The sequence below is a fragment of the Orycteropus afer genome, unplaced genomic scaffold (assembly GCF_000298275.1).
Source record: "Orycteropus afer afer isolate SDZICR_OR568_19922 unplaced genomic scaffold, OryAfe1.0 scaffold00001, whole genome shotgun sequence".
NCBI lineage: Eukaryota > Metazoa > Chordata > Mammalia > Tubulidentata > Orycteropodidae > Orycteropus > Orycteropus afer.
The window spans coordinates 18289607-18311690 of NW_006921588.1; the positions used below are offsets into that span (position 1 = coordinate 18289607).

Consider the following 22084-nt stretch of genomic DNA (forward strand, 5'->3'; position numbering starts at 1 on the left):
TCTCTTTAATGTAGGGTCAGTAACCTAAAATTATGGTTTTCATAAAGCAAAGGTGCAGTAAGTGCAGTGTTAAAAGACTTGACCATACTCAGAAGTGATTTCTAGCTAGAAAGCATCTTGCCTTTGATTTTTATTTTCACTGAGAGAAAAAAAGACAAAAACAAAAACATGGTATTCTCTGTAACTTTTCATTTACTATATAAGAATAAAATATGAACTAGGTATCATCTTCACTTTGAGAATTAGCTTCTAGTTTGTTTTTTTGTTGAATACTGTTAACATGCATTATTTTTATGATTATAAAAACATTTTGAAATAATTTCTGAAATACTTCCTATTTTAACAGATACACATTTCATTGTCTAAGTGTTTTTATCATTACAAATAATTTTTGAACTGTCTCCTCTTCTTTTTCCCTTTTAAAGCATTCTTCTGGTCATGACAGAAGGGAAAACTATAATTCATATCAGAGGGCCTCCTCTCCAGAAGATAGGTAAACAGTTTTTATGTTCTGAATAAAACTGAAAGTTTATAATAAGTTTAAGTAATAACGCAGCTCTTAAGTCTCTAATTTTTTGATGAGCAACTTCTGTTTTATGGTTTTGTAACCAGTAGTGACTCAATGAGCTTAGGAATCTGCATGGGCTGCAACAGTGGGCTCAAGCATATCACTGATTTTGAGGATGGAACAGGACCAGGTGTATTTCGTTCTGTTGTACGTAGGGTCACAGTGAGTTGGAACAATCTTGATGGCACCAAACAACAGCAGCAGGAGGAATCAGACTTGAATAATCGTACACGTTTTTAGTAAATAATTCTGGAGTTTATGTAATGTTTTAGATGATGGAGAATATTTTTAATAGCTTAAATAATAGATACAGTGGAAGTTGATATAATAGAAAACTAAGTTGAAATTACATTATGTGAAGTGCTACTTTTGTTATTATCTTATATTTACATAGTTTCATATCTACAAAATAATTTATATAAATTATATAATTTTATCATAATTGTATTAAGATCAGAGATCCCAAAATGCTATTATTAATGTGCATCATACAGTCATGTCAGAACTTACTTATGCATTTAGTAAGCTGTGATCATTAAAAATGATTTATGATGGGGAAATCATTCTCTAAACTTGCTCCCAGTTTTCTAATCTCCCTTATTTCCTATATACTTCCCTCTTATTTCATTTTGCTAAATATCTCCTAAAACCTTTTAATAGCCATTATGTTAATTACCATGGTTTGCTACTACTTACTGCCTTTCACCAATTATCTACTCCCTATACACTCCTCAGAAGGATGGTTGGGCAATCTACTTCTGTACTGATACTGCCTCAGAAACCCAAAGAGGGGTCAGTATGAGTCAGATCTGACTTGATGGCAGTGAGTTTGTTTTTTTTATATTAAAAAGGTGTGTATACAACTACAGTTAATTTATACACACACACTATACATACATGTTTGTAAATAAATTACTTGTAGACGTATATATAAGTTATGAATTCTATTATTATGCATATGTATTATATATATATGTTTACCGTAATGTTCTCTGATTTTAATGACTTTCAAGATTTAAATAACAGATATAACACCATCTCTCTTTGTATGCTAAGAGTTTCATTCCATTCTCACTGCTGTACAATAATACCGTTTCAAGAATAACAATTGATGAATATAGTCTTTTGGGATGGAGTTAAACTGGTCCTTAAGGAGGAGGCCAACCATTGACATTGCTCTCATTTGTATAGTGCTCCAGTACAATGAGCCAACTAAATCATTTACAGGACAGCTTTTTTTCATGCCAAGTATATATGATATCCAGATATATGTCTTCTATCGAGGACAATATGAATCAGGAGGAGCAAGTTTGGTCAAGTGAATTTTGGTAATTGTTTCATTGTGCACGAGCTGGGAGCTTTTGTAATCATGGTTCAATGAATGAATGTCAACAAAATGAGCTGTTTGTTGAGAATAGTTTGTTAAAAACAGTTTGACAAGAAGTTGTTGAGTCATAACGTTGCTTGAGCATTAACAATGTTTGACTTTCTTAAGTTAAATATTTATAACACAGTTGTTTCCAACTGATAATTTTGATTTTCCTATTTTATGTTAGATATGTAGAACAAGAAAGATCCCCCCGGGAAAGAGATTACTTTGATTACAACAGGTCAGACTATGAGCATTCGAGAAGAGGACATTCTTACGATAGTGGCATGGAGTCACGGTTAGTATTGGGAATTTTAACTATAGCAAAATTATATTTTACGTTTCCTTTATGCTTTATAATAACAAAAATAGCAGCTAACTTTTATTGGATGTTCTTAGGTGCCAGGCTATCTGATAAAGACTTCATGTGGATTAACTTGTATTGCAGTAAATATATGAAGGAGATATTGTTATATCCATTTTACAGCTAAAGAAACTGAGACCTAGAGAAACTGAGTAACTTGTTTATATTTATGAAGCATGTGGCAGGTCCACATCTGTCTGTCTGATTGTAGATCCCAAGCTCTTAAATCATATTACTGTAATGTATTAAAAACCACTGATGTACAGTCTCTTCTGACTCATAGCGACCCCCATTGGCTTTCCAAAGCTATAAATCTTTATGGAAGTAGATTGCCTCATCTTCCTTCTGCAGAGTAGCTGATAGGTTTGAATTGCCAACCTTCTGGTTAGCAGACGAGTGTTTTAGTGACTGTGCCATGAGAGTTCCTCATACTGTGGTAAGGGTTGGCTTATGTGATACTTTGAGATTCTTTACAGAATGAAAGTAATTTATATTAATGACATAGGATGATTTAAATTTACTTTCTTGGGTAATGGCAAGGAGACATTGGGAATGGTGTTCCCAGTGTGGATTTTTTTCTAAATATAAATGATTCTTGAATCTTGGAGAACTTGACTCACCTGTTCCCTCTGCTAACAGGTTCTATAGAACTTACCTGGTTGAGAGCACAAGGGAAGGCAGATAAACGTCTTTCCAAAGCAAAGAGTACTGGTAGATTGAGGGCTTTGGAAACTCTTACGGGAAATATTTCGTGAGAGTCAGATAAAAATTTTCCATTTTTATTTTCATTTCCCATTTTTCATTGAAAACTAGGTGAAGTGTTATAATTCCTTGTCATTATTCTATATGGTTACTTCTTTTTCTCCCTTGGAGAGAATTAGTAATAATTTTTGCAGTGTGAATATTAGAAAGAAGTTAACATTGTTGAAAGACTTAAAAAACCTCACAAGGAGGCTTCTGTATTTCCTCAGGAGCAAATTGAGTGGAGATAAAAGTTGCTTAGTGGGTCTGGAGAAAGAAATCACCGGGTAGTAACTGTGGTAGCATCAAAAAGAATAGGTGAGCAATTACTTGGAATGCTCAGTATAGGGAAAGAAGTTAACTGAAGTTATGTAAGAGATGGAAATATTCTCCGCTCCTTAAAACAGAAGTCATTATATGGGCACTCCTCTATTAACTTGTGTGTATCCATGCTTTTGAGAAGAGTAGTGATGTAGACAATTTGCTAATCATCTGAAAATGGCTTTGAAATGTCTTTGTTACTCTTTTTAATGAGGTGGTGTTGTATACTAGAAAGTATAGACTTTGTATTCATACAAATCTTAGTTATGATTATACAAATTTAGAAAAGTTTCTTCCTCTGGGCATCAGTTTGCTCATCTGTAAATGAGGGTCATAACGTGTCTGGTCATTTCATTTTAGCTTTGGACATAACTTATGTACTAATACCATGTGTGGAACATAGTAGAAAAAGAAAAGCAAACCCATTGCTGTTGGTTGATTTTGACTAATGGAGACCCCTTATGTTACAGAGTAGAACTTTTCCATAGGGTTTTCTTGGCTGTAATCAAGGTTTCCTGGGTAGCACAAACAACAGTTAAGCGCTCAACTACTCACTGAAAAATTGATGGTTCAAATCTACCCAGAAGTGCCTTGGATGATTGCCTTGTAATCTGCTTCAAAAAGATTGCAGCCTTGAAATCTCTGTGGAACACACATGGGGTCCTCACAAATGGGGATCAGTTCAGTGGTAACTGACCACAATCTTAAATGGAAGCAGATCACCAGATCTTTCTTTCACTATACCTCAAGGAGGGCTCAACTACCAGTGTTGTTGTTGTCGTTGTTATGTGCCGTCAAGTTGGACCCGACTCATAGCGCCCCTCTTTGGGTTGCGGAGACAGTATCACTACGGAAGTAGATTGCCCAACCTTCCTCCTGAGGAGTGGCTACACTACTAATGTAAAGGTTAGTAATTGAGGACAAGCCATTTGTGCCATTTAGGGACCTCAGAAATAAGTATTTTTAACATTATTTATTTAAACACATCAATTTGAGTAGTGAAGAGAAGTGCACCAATGGCATATTGAATAGTTTATAGAAAACAATGGAAGAATTCAAAGCCCATACACTTACCACACCCATGGCTGTATTTCTTCAGTATAGCTCTTTATGGTTAGTACATTGTAGATACTTAAAGTTCCATTAGGTACTTTGCGTTACACTGTGAAGTAAGCAGGCTAAATATTATGCAGAGTATAAAGGCTAACAGTCCAAAAGCATTTGAAGATAAATGTTTTAATTGAAAATCAAAGACAACTTTATTACTTTTGCACTATAAAGGAGAAGACACAATAATTGTAAGGACACAATTTTATCAGATAGGTGGCTGCCTTACCTGATGTTTCTCAGAACTATAACCAGTGAGAGTAAGTCCCTGCTGGGATTTTCTTTTGGGATAATGCCTCATTCACAGTAAGGAGCAGTTCATTTGCAAATCTCAGCCTAGATTTTTAGAATACTTTCCCTTGTGACTAATTGTATACATTTGAAACCACCTTTTTCCACTTTGTTCACCCTGTCTTACTCTATGCAGACTGTCATTGATAGTAACTCAGACCTCTTTATACTTCAATTTCAAAACTGTTCCTCTGCGGCTGCCTGGAAGTTTGACTCCTTTTCTCTTTCTACATTAAGACAGACCATCTCAAGCATACCCTGAAGATTTTCCTGTACTCTATTCACTTGTTTCCTGGTGATACAGTGATAACATGAAACTTTTTTTTTTTTTTTTTAACTGTATTCATATAACTCATGGCTGCTCAAAGCATGAGTGGAAGGTTCTGTCGGTTTCCAAGGCAATATAAAGAAATAGCTAAGTGGACAAACTCTTCTCTGAGAAATGATAGCAAAAAGCAAGGTCTCACTTTTTCCTGTTTAGTTCTTGATAGTTTCAAGGGAGCAAGGCTGTTTTAAAAAGTTAATTTAAGAAAGTATGCTCACCTACATTAATAGGGAGAAGTTAATATGTGGCCAGAAAATGGTTGATTTTTTTTCTCACATTCTTTCTAATAACCAAGAGCTGATATCCTGAGACTTCTAATAAAAGTACCAGTTCTTTTAAAATAAATTTATTATAACAGTCTTAACTCCTAAAATTGCCGTCATTGCTGTTGTTAGTTGCCATTGAGTTGGCTTGGACTCATGGTGACCCTCTGTACAGCAACGCAATGTTGCCTAGTCCTGCACTTCGTGATTGGTGACGTGTTCGAGTCCATTGTTGTCACCGTGTGTCAGTCCATCTCATTGAGGGTTTCCTTCACTTGCATTGGCTAAGCCAGGTGACTCATCTTCTAACAGCTAAATCAAACAATATTTTGTTGTGATCCATAGGTATTTTTAGTGGCTAATTTTGAAAAGTAGAAGACAGGCCTTTATTCTTGATCTGTCTTTGTCTGGAAGCTTCACTGAAACCTATATACCATAGGTGACTCCACTGGTATTTGAATACCACTGACAGTTTCTAGCATCATAGCAACATGCAAGCCACCATGGTATGACAAACTGACAGATAGGTTGTGGAAAAAAAGTGCCTTCATTGGAGATAAACTCTGGTTTCTCTTATGTAATTTATTATATACATCACAGGCCAATTTATCTTCTTAAAATGCTATTTTCATGTTATTCTCTCACTCAGAAAGTTTTAATGATTCCCTATCACCTTCAGTATAAAAAATTTAAACTTTGGTGTTTTTCTTTAAGATTTCAAAGTCTGACTCAAATTCGTTTTTCCACCTACCATAATACATGATTCTTTATTGTTTTGGGATTGTTCTTTTCATTCCAAGGAGCCCTGGGGGCATAAATCATTAAGAGCTCAGCTGCTAACCACAAAGGTAGTGGTTGTTACCTACCCAGTAGTCCCATGAAAGAAAGATGGAGAAACCTGCTTCTGTAAATACTGTAACCTTGAAAACCCTGTGAGGCAGTTCTCTGTCACATGGGATCACTGAGTTGGAATTGACTTGATGGCGCCCAACAACAGCTAGTCATTCTACCCTAACCACTTCTTTTTTCACTAGTTAGTTCCTCTTCTCCTCGCACAATGTTCTCTCTCCTCACCTCCTTGTCCCCAGTCTAAATCCTATGAAAGCTTTAAACCAAACCAAACATGCTGCCATTGAGTTGATTCCAACTTACCGGGACTCTACTCTGTAAGACAGAGTCGAATTGCCCTGTAGGGTTTCCAAGGCTTTAATCTTTACAGAAGCAGACTGCCACATCTTTCTCAGAGTTCAGCTGGCAGCCGAACACTTAGCTACTGCATCATCGGGGCTTCTTAATGAGATCTTCAAGATGCAGTTTAAACTACATTTTTCCTGTGAGGCACTTCCTCGCCTTTCCAAACCATTTTTCCTAGTTTGAATTTTTGGGCTCACTTGTATCCTTTCATTTCATGTATAATTCATTGTAAGAATATATTTATATTGTCTTTTCTCCATTAAAAAAATTAACATTACAGCAGTAGGGACCGAGAAAAACACAGAGAAAGAGATATGGAGCGGAAAAGGTCCCGGAAATCCCCATCTCCTGGGAGACGAAGCCCAGAAACATCTGTAACCCAGAATTCCTCTGCTCAGGATGAACCTACTGCAAAGAAGAAGAAAGATGAATTGGATCCTCTCCTTACTCGCACCGGTGGAGCATATATTCCTCCTGCGAAACTCAGGATGATGCAGGAACAGATCACAGATAAAAGCAGGCATGTTGATATTACTAAGTACGGGTAGTGTCCGATTCATGACAGGTTATGTTCCGACGACTCCCTTGTAAGTCAGTTCTGACGTAAGTCGAATATCTCATTCCTTTAGTTTTCATGATTGTTACCTTTTATTATCAGTATCTTTATAAACCATAACATTGAGCATCTGCAAATGAACATCTGAGACTGATAATATTGGGAAGCTTTGCAATATTGCATATGCACACTACTAACAATAAAATGTAAAAAGAAAAAGAATAAAAAAAAAGCCAGACAGTTTGTAAGTGCTGTTCGTGGTAACTTGAATACGTCGTAAGTCGGGACTACCTGTATACGAACCATTGATATCCTCTTTAAAAAAAGAAAATCACCAGTGGTCTAATTAACCTTGGCTGTTGAAAATGCATGTTAGTTCAGAAGAATAGGAAACTCAAACCAGAGACTTCTTTCCTTCTTTACCCCATAAGCTCTATTGAAGCTCTGTGTACTGTTTGCCCTGCCATTATCTTAGAACTTCTTTATTTTTGGTCCTGAATGAATTAAACAGTTTGAGGAAATCTCACTTTTTTTTTAAATGTATATTTTTCAAACTATTATTTTTCTCATAGTTGCATGCCTATCAGCAGTGTCTTTATTTTATAGATAATCAAAAGTACTATTAATAGTCTGGACCTACAGTGACTCTTTACAGTTGTGCTAACCAGGAGTTGACATACTTTTTCTATAAATATGTTTAAAAAGAAATGTTTTAAAAAGGAAAACAAAACAAAAAACCAGTATAATCATCTAACATTCAGCTGGTATAGCTTTCGGACTATTGCTTAAAAGTGGCAAGTGTTCTTTATATTTAGAGCAGCCTTTCAGCCCTGTGATTCCATTCCTGTCCCTATAATTATTACTACTTATTTATAGTTTAGAACATTTTACTTTATTATTTCTGTTACATTTTTAAGAGAGGAAACATAATAAAAATTGCCTTTTTATGGCTTATATTCAGATGTTTCATATTATAACGTGTTCTCAAAATTAATTAGTTTTAGAAGGTTTCCTTTAAAGACAAATTTAAGTAAATGAAGCATAATGTAAAAGAAGCATGTTTTGAATCTAATTAATGTTATGACTTGAAATATACATAGGTATAAGAAAATAAATTACACTTATAATTTAAATATGTTATTAAGAGGGAAGTTGTCTCTACTTAAGCATCCTATGTAGAAAGTTAGGTTTAGGATGTAACCTGTTTCCTAAACTCACCTGTATTTTATTGCACTTTTGGGTCATTTTTTTTGTGAAAGTACTGTTAAAAGTAAAGAGACATTTAAGTATTTTTTATGCTCTTACTAAAACCTCTTGTTACTATATTTTTTGACTAAATTTTGTCTTTATTAAAATCAATATTTTTTTAGCTTAGCATACCAGAGGATGAGCTGGGAGGCACTAAAGAAGTCAATCAATGGTCTGATCAACAAAGTCAACATTTCTAACATAGGTATTATTATTCAAGAGCTTCTTCAAGAAAATATAGTTAGAGGAAGGTAAGCTGCAGCTATTTTACTTGTAGTATTTCATAGTATTGTTTCAGAGGAACATAATAATCTGCCTGAACAGTAATTAGTGATTTATCATGCCCCTTCATTTCAAAGTTAGTTGAAAATATTTATTTAAAATACGTTTCTTAGAAAAATGTAAGCTACTGACAATTTGCATTTCACAAATTGAGATGGGGTGGAGCTTTTGCTTTCAAGAAGGTTTGATGTCATATAATGAGTTTTGTTTATTAAATGTCTCAAATGATTTACATCCTTGAGGCAAAATTAATATTAAAGATACAGAGAGGGAAAAACAAGAGCTACCGTAAATGAATTTAATTTCTAATGAAAGCAAAATGAGAATATGAGCAAAATTTATCATCAATAAATTTTGGAAAAGCAAAAGGTAATGACATACCATTTCTTGTGTGGTATTTGCCAATTGATGGTATTCTAAAGGGTCAGGAAATAGAACTAGCCTATTTGGAGCCCTCATGGCACAGTTGCTGAGTGCTCAGCTGCTAACCAAAAGGTTGGTGGTTCAAACCCACCAGCTGCTCTGTGGAAGGTATGGCAGTTGGCTTCCTTTAAAGATTTCGAGCCTTAGAAATGCTGTGGGACAGTTCTGCTGGTGCTGTTGGATCATTATGAGTCAGAATAGACGTGATGACAGCAGGTTTTCTGGTGTAGGCTATTTATTGTTTTATTTTATAAATGAAAGGTTTCCCATTTCACCTCGCATTACCCTGACTCATGATATCAGAAAACGTTATTAGGTATAAGGTAAGGTGTAGCATACTGGGGTGGGGTGGGATGGGGCATGGAGAGGAATACAGAAAGTTGACCAAGAGGCAGCTGCTGTTCTGGAAGGTGGGTAGCATTCCCTCTGTTTTACTTAGAAAGGAGTGGACTTAGCGAAGGTATGTTGTTTGCGTAAGATTTACCAACTTGTAAGCCTCAGAACCGTGACTGAAGCTATTTCTTAGTTCAGTAAGCTTAGCTCCCAAATGGCTCTGCCTCGAAGAGGCTAGTAGTGTATTTGTAGGGAGAAGATCCCTTCTGACTAAAATATGTTTGTAATAGGATTACCTCTTATAAAGCATGGATTTATATTCTTGGTCTGTTAACCTAGACTTAGTGGCCTTGTACTAATGAATTAACTTTAAAAGGCCCCTGCTTCAGGATAAATTGTGACTGTACCATGACCATCATGTCAATTCTGACTCATAGCCATGCTATAGGACAGAGTAGAACCGTCCCATACAGTTTTCAAGGCTATGAATTTTTTTAGGAACAGAGTGCCTTATCTTTCTTCCATGGAGCAGCTGGTGGATTAAACTGCTAACCTTTTCATTAGTAGCTGAATGTGTTAACTACTGTGCTTCCAGAGCTCCTAATAGTGACTATAAGATTGAACAGGCAACTAGAGGCAATGGTGAATTTCTAGCCTTGAAACTCACCAAGGATAGAATACCTAAGACTTTCCTAGATATTTTTGAAATGTAGACTTGCCTGAGGCAGAAGTTAGAAATACATCTTTTTGTAACTCTTTCCTATAGATTAAAATATTTATTTTAATGCTCTAAGGGGCTATATAAATATTTATTAATTTAAGGCCATCTTTTCAATGTGCTATTAAGTGTCTTTTTTTTTTTTTTTTTTTAAAGAAATAAAGCATTTTGGAAGCTCTGTAATAAAATTAAGCTTAATTTTTTGGTTGCTGGACATCTCAGACATTTTAATACCCCAACAGTACCTTGAGTCTTAAGAAGGTTGTTGTTATATAAAGCACTTATATTCCAAACTCTTTTAACTATGAGACCTTCTTGAAGGAGACATTATTCCAATAATAATTCTCTGACATAGTGTTCCTTGGAATGAAGCTTAGGAAATTCTGTATATTGACTTGTCATGCTCTAAAGTTTGGCTAATAAATATTTTGGTATTCTTATAATACTAGTTAAATATTTTAGGGATTTTTTTTTAGATTTTTAAAAACACAAAATGTGTTTCTTTAATTTAACATTATTGTTCATAAAAAAAAAAAGAGCTCTGGTGACATAGTGCCTAAGGCATTTGACTGCTAACCAGAAGGCTGGCAGTTCAAACCCACCAGCACTCCTTGGAAAGAAGGTTGGGCAATCTGCTTATGTAGTGATACCACCTTGGAAACCCAGGGAGTGGTCACTATGAATTGGATCCACTTGACGGCAGTGAGTTAATCTTAAAAACAGAGTTCATAAAATTTAAGTTAAAATTATCCTAGAACAGAAGAGAATACATGGAAAGAAAAATTTTTATCCCAACTTCATTCAGATATTTTTCATAAATTTCATAAATCCATCAGAAGTGAAAGGTGCCTTACATTTTATCACTTAAATTATGGAGTACTAGACTACACTGTTGATATTTACTAAGACTAGAGGAAAAATAAACTATACTAACATAAAGCTGCCTTCAGTTGTTAGCTGTCTAACTTAGAGGACAAATTTATTGTCCCTTGGATAAAAATTGCCATTTCCAGTAGTGTAGGGAAATAGTATGATTTAAAAGTACAGTGAATTGATAACTGGTCTTGTCATCATCACATTTATTAATAATAAATATACAGTATTTATTATTCACAGTTACTGAGTCTGTGTGGTAAATGCTTGATGTTTTCCCTTAAAACCATTTTGTAAGGCGGATTCACCAAGGTTATGTACCTTGACCAAGGTTAAGTAGCCCATAGCTGGCCAAGCCAGAATAAGCTTTTGTCTGCTGTGTCTTAGGGTTTATCTTTTTTGTGAGCTAGGTTCTCTTTTCTTGTTTTCTAGACTAGTGATTCACTTATCATAACTAACATTGATAACTGGGAATACATTTTTGTCTTGCTTTTTACCAATTCAGTTATTACTTGTTATTTCATTGTTTAAAGTAACTCTTGAATTAGCCTACTCTATATCTCTTCTCCATCCTCATCAAATAATTTAGAAAATAGGATCATTTCCCAATGAACTAGAAGCAGGACATTTTTTTTTTTTCTGTTATTGTTTAACATTAACCTTGCAGTGCCTTTATTGTGTCTTCTTTCTCAAAGGAGTGCCCCAAATCTTCAATTTTATTTCATTAAGAATAAATTTCAAGATGGAAACCGCCCAGATTTGTCTTTAATCACAGAATTAATTTTACATAAATCATAGGCCCATGATGAAGTTGTGCATTAAATCTAAATGTAATACTTTTGAAAGAGATTTTTTCCCCCTTCATTTCTTTGATAATATTAAGCAGATTTAAATTGATAATATTAAGCAGTTTTAAAAAGTCAAGTTCATGATTAGATACAGCAGACAGGAGCCAGAAAAGAGGAATTATGTCTAGAAAGAAAAAAAAAATTGTAAAATTTTAGTCTATTTTACAAAAGCACAAATTCAGGTTTTGTTTTCTCAAAACCCAGAATTTATTAGTAAGATAAAATCTCCGCTTAGATAAAGTGGTGAAAATTTAATCCTGATTAACTTTGGTGATTATTTACAGAGGAATAGTATTACTAGAATTTTAAATGAGATTTTTTTTCCCGTCTAACTAAGTTGGTCATTATTGTTGTCTCTCTTTTATAAACAGAGGACTGCTATCCAGATCTGTTTTGCAAGCACAAAGTGCTTCTCCAATCTTCACTCATGTTTATGCGGCACTGGTGGCAATCATCAACTCAAAATTTCCACAGATTGGAGAATTAATACTCAAGAGGTTAATTCTTAATTTTCGAAAGGGCTATCGAAGAAATGATAAGGTATATGTACGTGATGGGCTTGTATGTAGACCACCATGTAGGGACAGACTCACAAAGCATTATCAACAATAGTAAGCAATGTTAAATTGTACAAAGGAATGCTTTTTAAAAACTGTACTTCATGAGAACTTTTTTGGTTCTGTTAAATACCCCTGGCCACAAAAAGTAATATCTATTACTATACAATTTTAACTATTTAACCAGAAGTGGCATTCTTAAGTAGGTATTAATCTTTATCTTATAATGTCATAAGAACTAGCTTTGTGCATTACACATTTCAAGTATGATATGTTAGAAAACTGTCAGGTCTATAGATAAGTGAAAATTGCTTTTAGTTATAGATTAACTTTGTCTCCATCTTCAATTTCAGCAACTTTGTCTGACTGCTTCAAAATTTGTGGCCCATCTTATCAATCAAAATGTGGTAAGTAGTTGTCTTCAGTACTTGGTCTTATTCAGTGGCATTAGACCAGAGGCTGAGTGCCATATCAGTAACACATTTCTTTTTGTATTTGTTTTGATTTATAGTTTTTGAGAACAGTATCTTAGATGGTATTTTCATTTTAAAGCTATTATAAATGCATTTAATATTCTTTGATATTAAAAGGAACCAGAATACTTTTAGGTACTTTATCAAATTGACCTAAACTCGTAATAGTGTGCCTGATTACTTGCCCACAAATTATTACCTCAAAGATTATCATTTGTTTTGTTTTTTATAATTTATTTTTTTATTATTATTGTTGAGAGTATACACAGCACATCATACACCAGTTCAACAATTTCTGCTTGCACAATTCAGTGACATTGATTACATTCTTCCAGTTGTGGAACAGTCTCTGCCCTCCTTTTCCAGTTGTCTCTCCCCCATTAACATAAATTCACTGCCCCTAAATTATCTGTCTAATCTTTTGAGTTAATGATTTTTATAAAACATAAAATTGATACCTCCTCCACTCCTTTCCCCTAAACCTAGTGCTCATGAGAACCTAATAAGTATCTGATACTCTGTAGAAACTCTATTCCTTGCAACTGTATGGGTATAGTCATATTTTTAGAATCAGCTTCTAAATGTAGATTAAATAATCTTGATGTATTTTAAATACAAAAAGTGTTATTACTCAGTTTTTGTGTCTATTTTGTATTCATATACTATTTGAGAATCTTGATTTTGCTTCTGTTTAAACTTGAAAAGAGTAAAATCTCTTGTTCATACTCCCAGGTTTCCTTCAGATACATAATATTTTAAGTCTACTATTTGTGTATAAGTGGAAGAATTTTGAAATTACAATTTTATTTCTGTGGCGTAAAATAACATTTTAATTCTTACCTACATGAAATTCTTTCTAATGCTCACTCTTACAAAGCCTTTAGATTTTAAATTAGTAAGTTCTCATATTATTATAACCATGAAAACTTAATTTCACATGCATGTAACAGCACAGGTAATGTTTGTTTTCAATTATACATTTACACTGGAAATATTTTTGGCATTGTCACAAAATAGTTAAAATGATAAATATTTTGCTTCTTCTCACTTGTAGAATGAGACAGAATTTTCTTGCCACTAATATAAGACTGTTTGACCCCCTCCCAAATGTATTAAGTGTTCAAACCTATCACTACATACCAGAAACATTGAAGATATTTTCTGGTAAAATCAGTATTCATGTAATATAAGAACTATTTACTGTTTAACAGAGTTGCTGAGTGAGTGAATTGGGAAGTGAATATAAAGAGCTGTGGTCACAGAAAAGCATATAAAAAGATTATTACTGTTCCTCACATGTTATGTGCCGCTGAGTCGGACTCGACTCATAGCAACCCCTCCTTGGGTTTCCAAGTCAGTATCACTGTAGAAGGAGATTGCCCAACATCCTTCCAAGGAGTGGCTGGTGGGTTTGAACCGCAAGCCTTCTGGTTAGTAGTCAAGTGCCTTAGGCACTACACTTATGAAAGTAATTATCTTAGATTAAAAATTGATGCATGATTTTTTAAAATTATATTTTGAGGTTAACTATGGCATTTCCTATATATAATATGTACGAATGTTTCCTCTGGAGATAAGTCAAAAAGTTTTGTGCTATGTGTAGCAAATTAAAGAGTTTGGAATAATCATCTGGAAATTCTTAATTCTTAGATGGATAATGAAAGTGAAAGAAAAATTATATCCCATATTTTGGATGTTACTGTATATGTTCTATGAAACTTATATCATCCTTTGTTTTAGTTACGTAGTGCGGCTCTGACAAGACTATACCACAAATGGGATGGCTTGAACAAACAGGAGTTTATTCTCTCACAGTTCGGGAGGCTAGAAGTTCGAGTTCAAAGTGCCAGGCTCTAGGGGCTGTGTGAAAGCCCCTTGACCTTGGGCTGCAGCTCTGCCTCTTGCTCCTGGCCCACTGAAGCTAGAGGCATCTCTTCACTTAGGCAGCTACTAGGTGCTGAGGCTAACAAGCCCAAGGTTGACAAATAAAATGGCACAGTCCCGATGTTACCAAACCACACGGCAGGCCATTAATTCAAGGCCATTTAAAGTCCCAAGATTGGCAGAGCATGGCAGGCTGCTGACCAACAACATGGCTACTTGCAGGGTTCAAGTGGGCCACAAGCTGGAGACCATTCCCAAAGCTGCTGCTTATATAGGGGAAGCATACCATATATCCAAAGCAGCTACTCAGCTACTCCAGTAGATTCCACCATGGAGTTAATTACCAATCTCAATGGGGAATAACTCCATTCAGCTGCCTTCCACTTAACCAGGCCCAGCCAAGTTGACACACAAACTTAACCACCACAACATTTATGTAATATTATCATTGTAATACACAGATTTACTAATTTTTAAAATTATTATCAACAATAAATTAATATTCTAAAAGCATTATGTCTCTTTCAAATAAATGCATTCTGTTCAAGGCACATGAAGTTCTATGCTTAGAAATGCTCACTTTGCTCCTGGAAAGACCTACAGATGATAGTGTTGAAGTAGCTATTGGTTTTCTCAAGGAATGTGGCCTCAAATTAACAGAAGTATCACCAAGAGGAATTAATGGTAAGTGCATCCTTGTTTTAATAGTGAGTTTTTATTTTAGTATTATAATATTTATTGCTTATTTTATTTATTTTTTCCTTTTTCTGTTTAACTAGCTATATTTGAACGTCTTCGAAACATTCTCCATGAGTCTGAAATTGACAAAAGAGTTCAGTATATGATTGAAGTGATGTTTGCAGTACGGAAGGATGGATTCAAGGATCACCCTGTTATCCTAGAAGGACTTGACCTAGTTGAGGAAGATGATCAGTTCACCCATATGCTCCCTCTGGAGGATGACTATAATCCAGAAGATGTTCTTAGTTAGTCTGGGACAGGGCTGGGGGAGTGGGGCACCCACAAATGTAGATATAAAAAATGAACCTTTACTTCACTTTCTCTTTATTCTTTAAGATGTTTTCAAGATGGATCCTAATTTTATGGAGAATGAAGAGAAGTACAAAGCCATAAAGAAGGGTATGTAGAATTTTTAAAAAATAATTATTTTGGATAACTAGCACTTTAGGTAGCTACATCAATACTGATAGAAAGGAAATATAATAATCAGTAATCCCCACTCAAAGAAACCTGTTCTGAGTCCATTTCTTCACTGTTTTCTGTGCATTATTTTTCTTTCTGCTGCTTACACATGGTTTTACTTCTTTCTGAATTGCTTGTCTCACTGTCCCTTTCCCCTTTCCCTCCATTTAGATTGTCTGCAACCTTCAATCCTTACTTTGCTTAAGAAAACTCATAGATTACTCATGCCCTTTTGCTTATAGTCTCTGCCACTTGGTTTCATCCAGTTAAATGCTATACTTTATAATTTCTTGAAGGCAGGTTGTAGCTATCTCTTTTTCCTTTCTATTACTTCAATCACAGTGCTGGCTATTGCATCATTGCCTAACAAATGGTAAATTGGTAGCTATTATCATTTGTACATCAGTGTGTATTATAAGCGCCAGCTTTGGTTAGACTTTGACTTGTACTTTATCTTTGCCATTACTAGCTAAGTGATCTGGAACAAATTACTTGTTTGATATATAAGGACCTGCAGCAAGTTATTTGTGTAATGATAGATAAAATAAAGTTCTTTGTATGGTCAGAGTTAATGTTCAGACAATGTCAGCTATTGTTTCCACATTTTTGTAATTTTTCTTTGGAAATATAATATTCAGGGCTACTTACACAGTAATATCATTGGTTCATTCTCCTTGAGTTGTGATTTTAACTGAGTTTGATTTGTTGCCTGTATTCTATACTTTAATCACTCTTAGGAGTACAATGTTGAACTGCAAGGTAAAGATATAAGAAGCTCTTCATTTCTATACATTATCGTCCTACAAATCTGGTACAAAAAAATTTCCTTTTAAATACTGATTTTCTAGGGATGTTTCTCTGCAGAAAGCGAGATTCATTTTTCTTTTACGGTTTAGTTTCCAAACATTGAAAACTCCTGAAGCCTATTTTGGCTTCTTTACTTATTAACCTCTTTTCTGCAGTCTCTCTGAAAGCTGCTAATTAGTTTATTGGAATTCATTTAAAACCTAATGTAATTTTTTTTTTTTTTTTAAACTCAGGAGTTCCCCATCCCTTTCTTTAGGGTCTCAGCAGTTGGCCAATGCCTGAAAAGTATCTCTTTCCTTTATAACATCAGTTTTCAAAGTCTCGTCTCAAGATTCCTCTAAAACCAAAAAAAGCCAAAAAAAACCCTCTTCACTCTTAGAAATTAGCTTCTGTTTATGTGGGTTATATCTGTTGACATTTATTCTTTATTAGGAATGAAAACTGAAACTTAGAAAAAATTTTAAAATAATGATAATAAACCAAGTACGTGTTAACATAAATTAGATATTTTTGATAAAAATCTCTTACCAAAGCAAAAATTTTGTAAAAAGAATGGCATGTTTTATTACAAATCTGTTTAATATCTGGTTAAGTAGAAAACAACTAGATTTTCATATCTGCTTCTGCATTCAGTCTGTTATAATATGTTGTTTTGATTGAAGTATTTGAAAATATTTACCCTCACACAGATAATGTAGTTAGAAAATGGAGTATTTTAATAGCTTTTTTGGATAATTGTGTACTGTCAGCCCTCTCTGTGGGTTCTGTATCCAAGGATTCACAAAACCATGGAATGAAAATATTTGGAAAGAAAAAAATTCCAGAAAGTAAAACTTGGATTTGCCACATGTGTCGCATTGTGCTGGATGTGTAGGCCAGATATGTAGCATACCTTGCTGTAGCCTCCTCTCCCCATTTTACAGAACCTCAGTCTCTTCAGCACTCGTTGTTTGAGAGCACTGTTCATCTCGCATCTCATTCACTCTCTACTCATGTTGTGTGCTCCTTTTGTTTCTGTGAAAAAATGGCTCTGGTGACACAGTGGTTAAGGCATTTGGCTGCTAATCAGAAGGTTGGCGGTTTGAACCCATCAGCTGCTCTGTGAGAGAAAATTGACTAAGTTTCCGTAAAGATTTTATGGGGCAGTTCTTCTCTGTCCTACAGGGTAGCTATTAGTGGGAATCAACTCACTGGCAGTGGGCTTGGGTTGTATTTTTTTTTTCCAAATCAAATCAATTCTTCAAAGGCTAAGAGGGAGGGTAAAGTGCTACTTACAAAGCATTTACATTGTATTAAGATATCTTAATACAACTACTAGCATAGTCCCTAAGGCATTTTACTGCTAACCAGAAGGCTGGTGGTTCAAACCCACCAGCCACTCCTTGGAAGAAGGATTGAGCAATCTACTTCCATAGTGATACTGCTTCGGAAACCCAAGGGTGGTCTCTGTGGGTCGAATCTGACTTGACGGCAGCGAGTTTGGTTTTTTTTTTTTTGGTAAGATGTAAGTATTATTGAGATGATTTAAAGTATACAGGAGGATATGTGTTGGTTATATGCAAATAGTACCCCATTCTATATAAGGGAATCTACTGTCTGTGGTTTAGTATCCATGGTGGGAGGAGTGTCTCAGAACCAATTTCCCCCAGATACTGAATGGTGACTGTATTCTTCCTTAATACCATGGCAGTATTCAACAAATGGTAGTTTCTTGATGATTAATTGCTATTGGAATCTGAAACACTTATCAGTGAACTTTTGATACTCTGTTACATGGAATTTCCCTTGGTCTGCCTCTTTGAATGGATCTTTACCATGTATGATTCTGTAACAGGTTATATTGGTCATTTCGAAATTACTGATTCCCTAAGTTATGTGTGTCTGCCAAACATTGACATGTCATTATACAGTAATAGAAAATCACATTTGTTAAGACTACTAGAGCTTTCGGGGAGCTCTGGTAGTATAGTGCCTAAGGCATTTGACTGCTTAACCAGAAGGCTTGTGCTTCAAACTCACCAGCCATTCCTCGAAAGAAAGGTTGAGCAATCTACTTGTGTAGTGATACTGCCTTGGAAACCCAAGGAGGGGTCGCTGTGAGTCAGGTGCGACTCAACAGCACATAATAACTACACCACCACTAGGGCTTTCAGAAAAGTCTTAAGTATTGGGAAACTGTCACACTTACATTGATAGATGCAAGTTAGTGATTTTTCTCTTGAAAACTTTAATTTTATCATGGTGGCAAATATTCTTAATTGTTTTCCTAGAAGTGAATAGTTTACTTTGTTTATATTTGAGGAACCAGTTTGTCAGCCAATCTTTGAAGTGAAAATTTAAAAAATTAAAAATCATCTCAACACAGTCACACAAGTGCTTTTCATGTATCGCCATGATACTTCTGTCTTTAACAGAAGCACTATTTATAAATTTTTTATGTCACTGAATATTATAAAGCCAATTTCAAGGGCTGTGATTTAATAAAATTAATGATATTTTACTTCTCTGACAATGACATTTTTAAGTGAAACTAGATTTTTTTTTTCTTAAGGCAAGAGCATGGCAGTAAAGAATACAATGACTACAAGTACAGTTTGGTGCCTTGACTTGTGCTAAGGTTGGAATAGTTGTAATCCCCTTGCACACCATCATTACAAATGTCAACACAGTGAAAAGGTCATCATGTCCTACTATCATCAAGAAAATAGTTTTGACCTAACACATCACCTGACCACCCCCCCAGGAGTTCATAGACCATACTTTGAAGACCATTACTTTATTCAGTCAGTTCATAAAATCCAATTGTTATTACCTCAGGGATTCCAATAAGCAGTTTCTAAAGTGGAAAGATGAGAGGATGATGTAAATGATTAGATAATTCATTTGACCTTCATTCTTTCATAAAATGTTATTCTAAAGTTGGCATAAAAATATGGCCACAGCAGGAAGCAAGCACTGCTTTAGTAATTAGCACCTTAGAATGACCCAGGTGTACTTGTGTTTTGCATCTTACAGCATTTGGGAAAGCAGCAGGAGTGCCTCTCTTCCTCCTATTGAATACTAAATAGTTTCCTCTTTGAAAAGTGTGTCTAAGCCGTATTGTATACTGATACACTAGATATACATTGCTTGTTGAAATCACATTTGTTAGAAATATTCTTGAAAAGATTTGTGTATCAGATAAAGGCTGAAATGACAGCTCTGCATTTTGTAAAATGATTTATTTCTCAACGTATAACATTTTCTCTAACGTTAAACATTATATATAGCATCTGATTTGCACTGCTTAGTTAATGTGGAATAGAGTTTTCCTAAAAGTTAATTGGTCCCCGAAACCTTGTATTAAAAGCTCTCTGACTATAATAGAAATGTAAAAGTAAAGTGTTGGTTTGGATTGTGAAAGTATCAGACCAATAGAGCATGCACAATGGTTCAAAATAGGATTTTAGTTTGTTATTTGTTTACTAATATGATGACTGACCTTAAGTAGTCTCCTGTTTGTGTCCCTTATTTCCATCAATTTTCTAAAGGTGAGTTTTATTTTAAGAAGTGATGATCTAATAAAGGGGCTCATTTACTAGTTTTCTTAACAAGTTTTAAGCTTCCGTTTTTATTTACATATGAAAAGACTAGATTGATTGTAATGTTCAATTTAATAGGTATACATTTAATAAAAATCCCATCACTTATTTAAAGAACACATTAAATTATGCAATTACATCCTCTCTTTGTATTTCAAAGTACATTCTTAACCTAAATTTTTGCTTTGTGTGTCTAGTTTTAGCTTTTTAATAATAGATTCTAATTATGGTTACATTAAAATACTTTGACTCCAATATGCTACTTTCCACTCCTAACTTGTATTTCCAGTGCTCTTCCTCTTTTGGAAAACCTGCACCTACTTTTTCTTTGTTCATCTCATCACCTTTTTATTTCATGGCCACTTTTTATCTGGCTGAAGAATGGTGCATATGGCTCTCCCTAGTCAAATCCGTGCTCCTGCTTTCTGAGCACTGAGGGAACAACACAAGGTCTGTGTGATGATCTTTGCTTGTTTGGTAAAATGTTATGTTGTAAATTTCAGTGAACTGAAAATTATCTTCTCAGAATGAGATGCCTGTGCATAATTTGCTAATTAATTTTACCCAAAACTCACTTTGTTCTTTTAGAAATTCTTGATGAAGGAGACAGTGACTCAAACACAGACCGAGATGCTGGAAGTAGTGATGAGGAGGAGGAAGAAGAGGATGAAGAAGGGGAAGAAGATGAAGAAGGTAAATGTACAGCTTATTCAAATAATACTGTAAAATACTCTTAATTGTCCTCTAAAATAATGATAATTATTTTATACTGTATAAATTGTCCTCTAAAATAGTAACTCTCAGTACAGGGATATTTTGCCCCCAGAGGACATTTGGCAGCTATTGGTGACATTTTTGGTTGTCAAAACTGGAGGAGGTGCTCCTGGCATCTAGTGGGGAAAGACTAAGAATGCTGTTAAACATATAAGTCAAAGGACTGCCCAAAATGTCTCTATTGCCAAGTTTGAAAAATCCTGCTCTAAAAGTATTGACTAAGAAAATTCATTTTAAATATCATCATAATTTTAATTTGGCTTTTCTGCCTTTGATTATAGTTAGACCATGAAAAGGGTATATCCAGTTTGAGTACATGTGATTTATGTAACCTTGGCAAAAGTGTGACAGATGAGAATGACTAAATATTTGCTATTCATTAGGGGAAAATAGAGTGGGGAGGCCAAAAGCTATATTTGTACAGAAGCAGTCTTGATGTTCTTCCTCCTCAGCTTTGGTTACATTATCTCACAGAAAAATAAGCTAATGACTTTACTTTGTAATACATGTATTACATGTTTGAAAACATTAAAAGTATATTCTCCCTTTCAGGACGTACGTATTTTAGTTCTATCTTAGAATATAATGACTCTTCTGTAATATTTATAAAAATAAGTATAATGTCATCTTTATTTCAGACATCTCCTAACTACCCATGTGCTGAATTTTACTTTAGACTTTATGTGGAAATATTATTCAAATAAACACTATTAAATATTTATAAGGAAAGTTTTCATACATTTACAAAAGACTATGTTGACAAATAGATATATTTATATTGGACCTGTCCAACCTGTCATGATTGTCCAGTGGTCTCTGAAAGTGAATTTCTACCTGTGAATTATTCCACATTATCAAAAGATTGTTTGTAACCTCTGTAACATTTTACCAAACAACGGCACAAGTGCAATATTTTATAGCCTCTAAATGAGCAGGTGACACACATAAAAAACACAAGTTTTCCTGTTTTGGTTCTAGACT

General features: G+C 34.6%; 1 protein-coding gene across 1 annotated transcript in view; it reads left to right on the top strand.

Moving 5' to 3' along the window:
• Positions 1-395: 395 nt before the first annotated feature.
• Positions 396-22084, top strand: part of CWC22 (CWC22 spliceosome associated protein homolog) — a gene marked incomplete at its 5' end in the record, with an annotated part of 47881 nt that continues 26192 nt past the window's right edge. Inside the window, 10 exons of the mRNA XM_007936416.2 lie at positions 396-493; positions 2125-2235; positions 6824-7063; positions 8470-8598; positions 12196-12364; positions 12735-12788; positions 15287-15422; positions 15518-15724; positions 15816-15878; positions 20918-21022. Coding sequence (XP_007934607.2) covers positions 396-493; positions 2125-2235; positions 6824-7063; positions 8470-8598; positions 12196-12364; positions 12735-12788; positions 15287-15422; positions 15518-15724; positions 15816-15878; positions 20918-21022 — 1312 coding nt within the window. The remainder of the gene's footprint in view (positions 494-2124; positions 2236-6823; positions 7064-8469; positions 8599-12195; positions 12365-12734; positions 12789-15286; positions 15423-15517; positions 15725-15815; positions 15879-20917; positions 21023-22084) is intronic.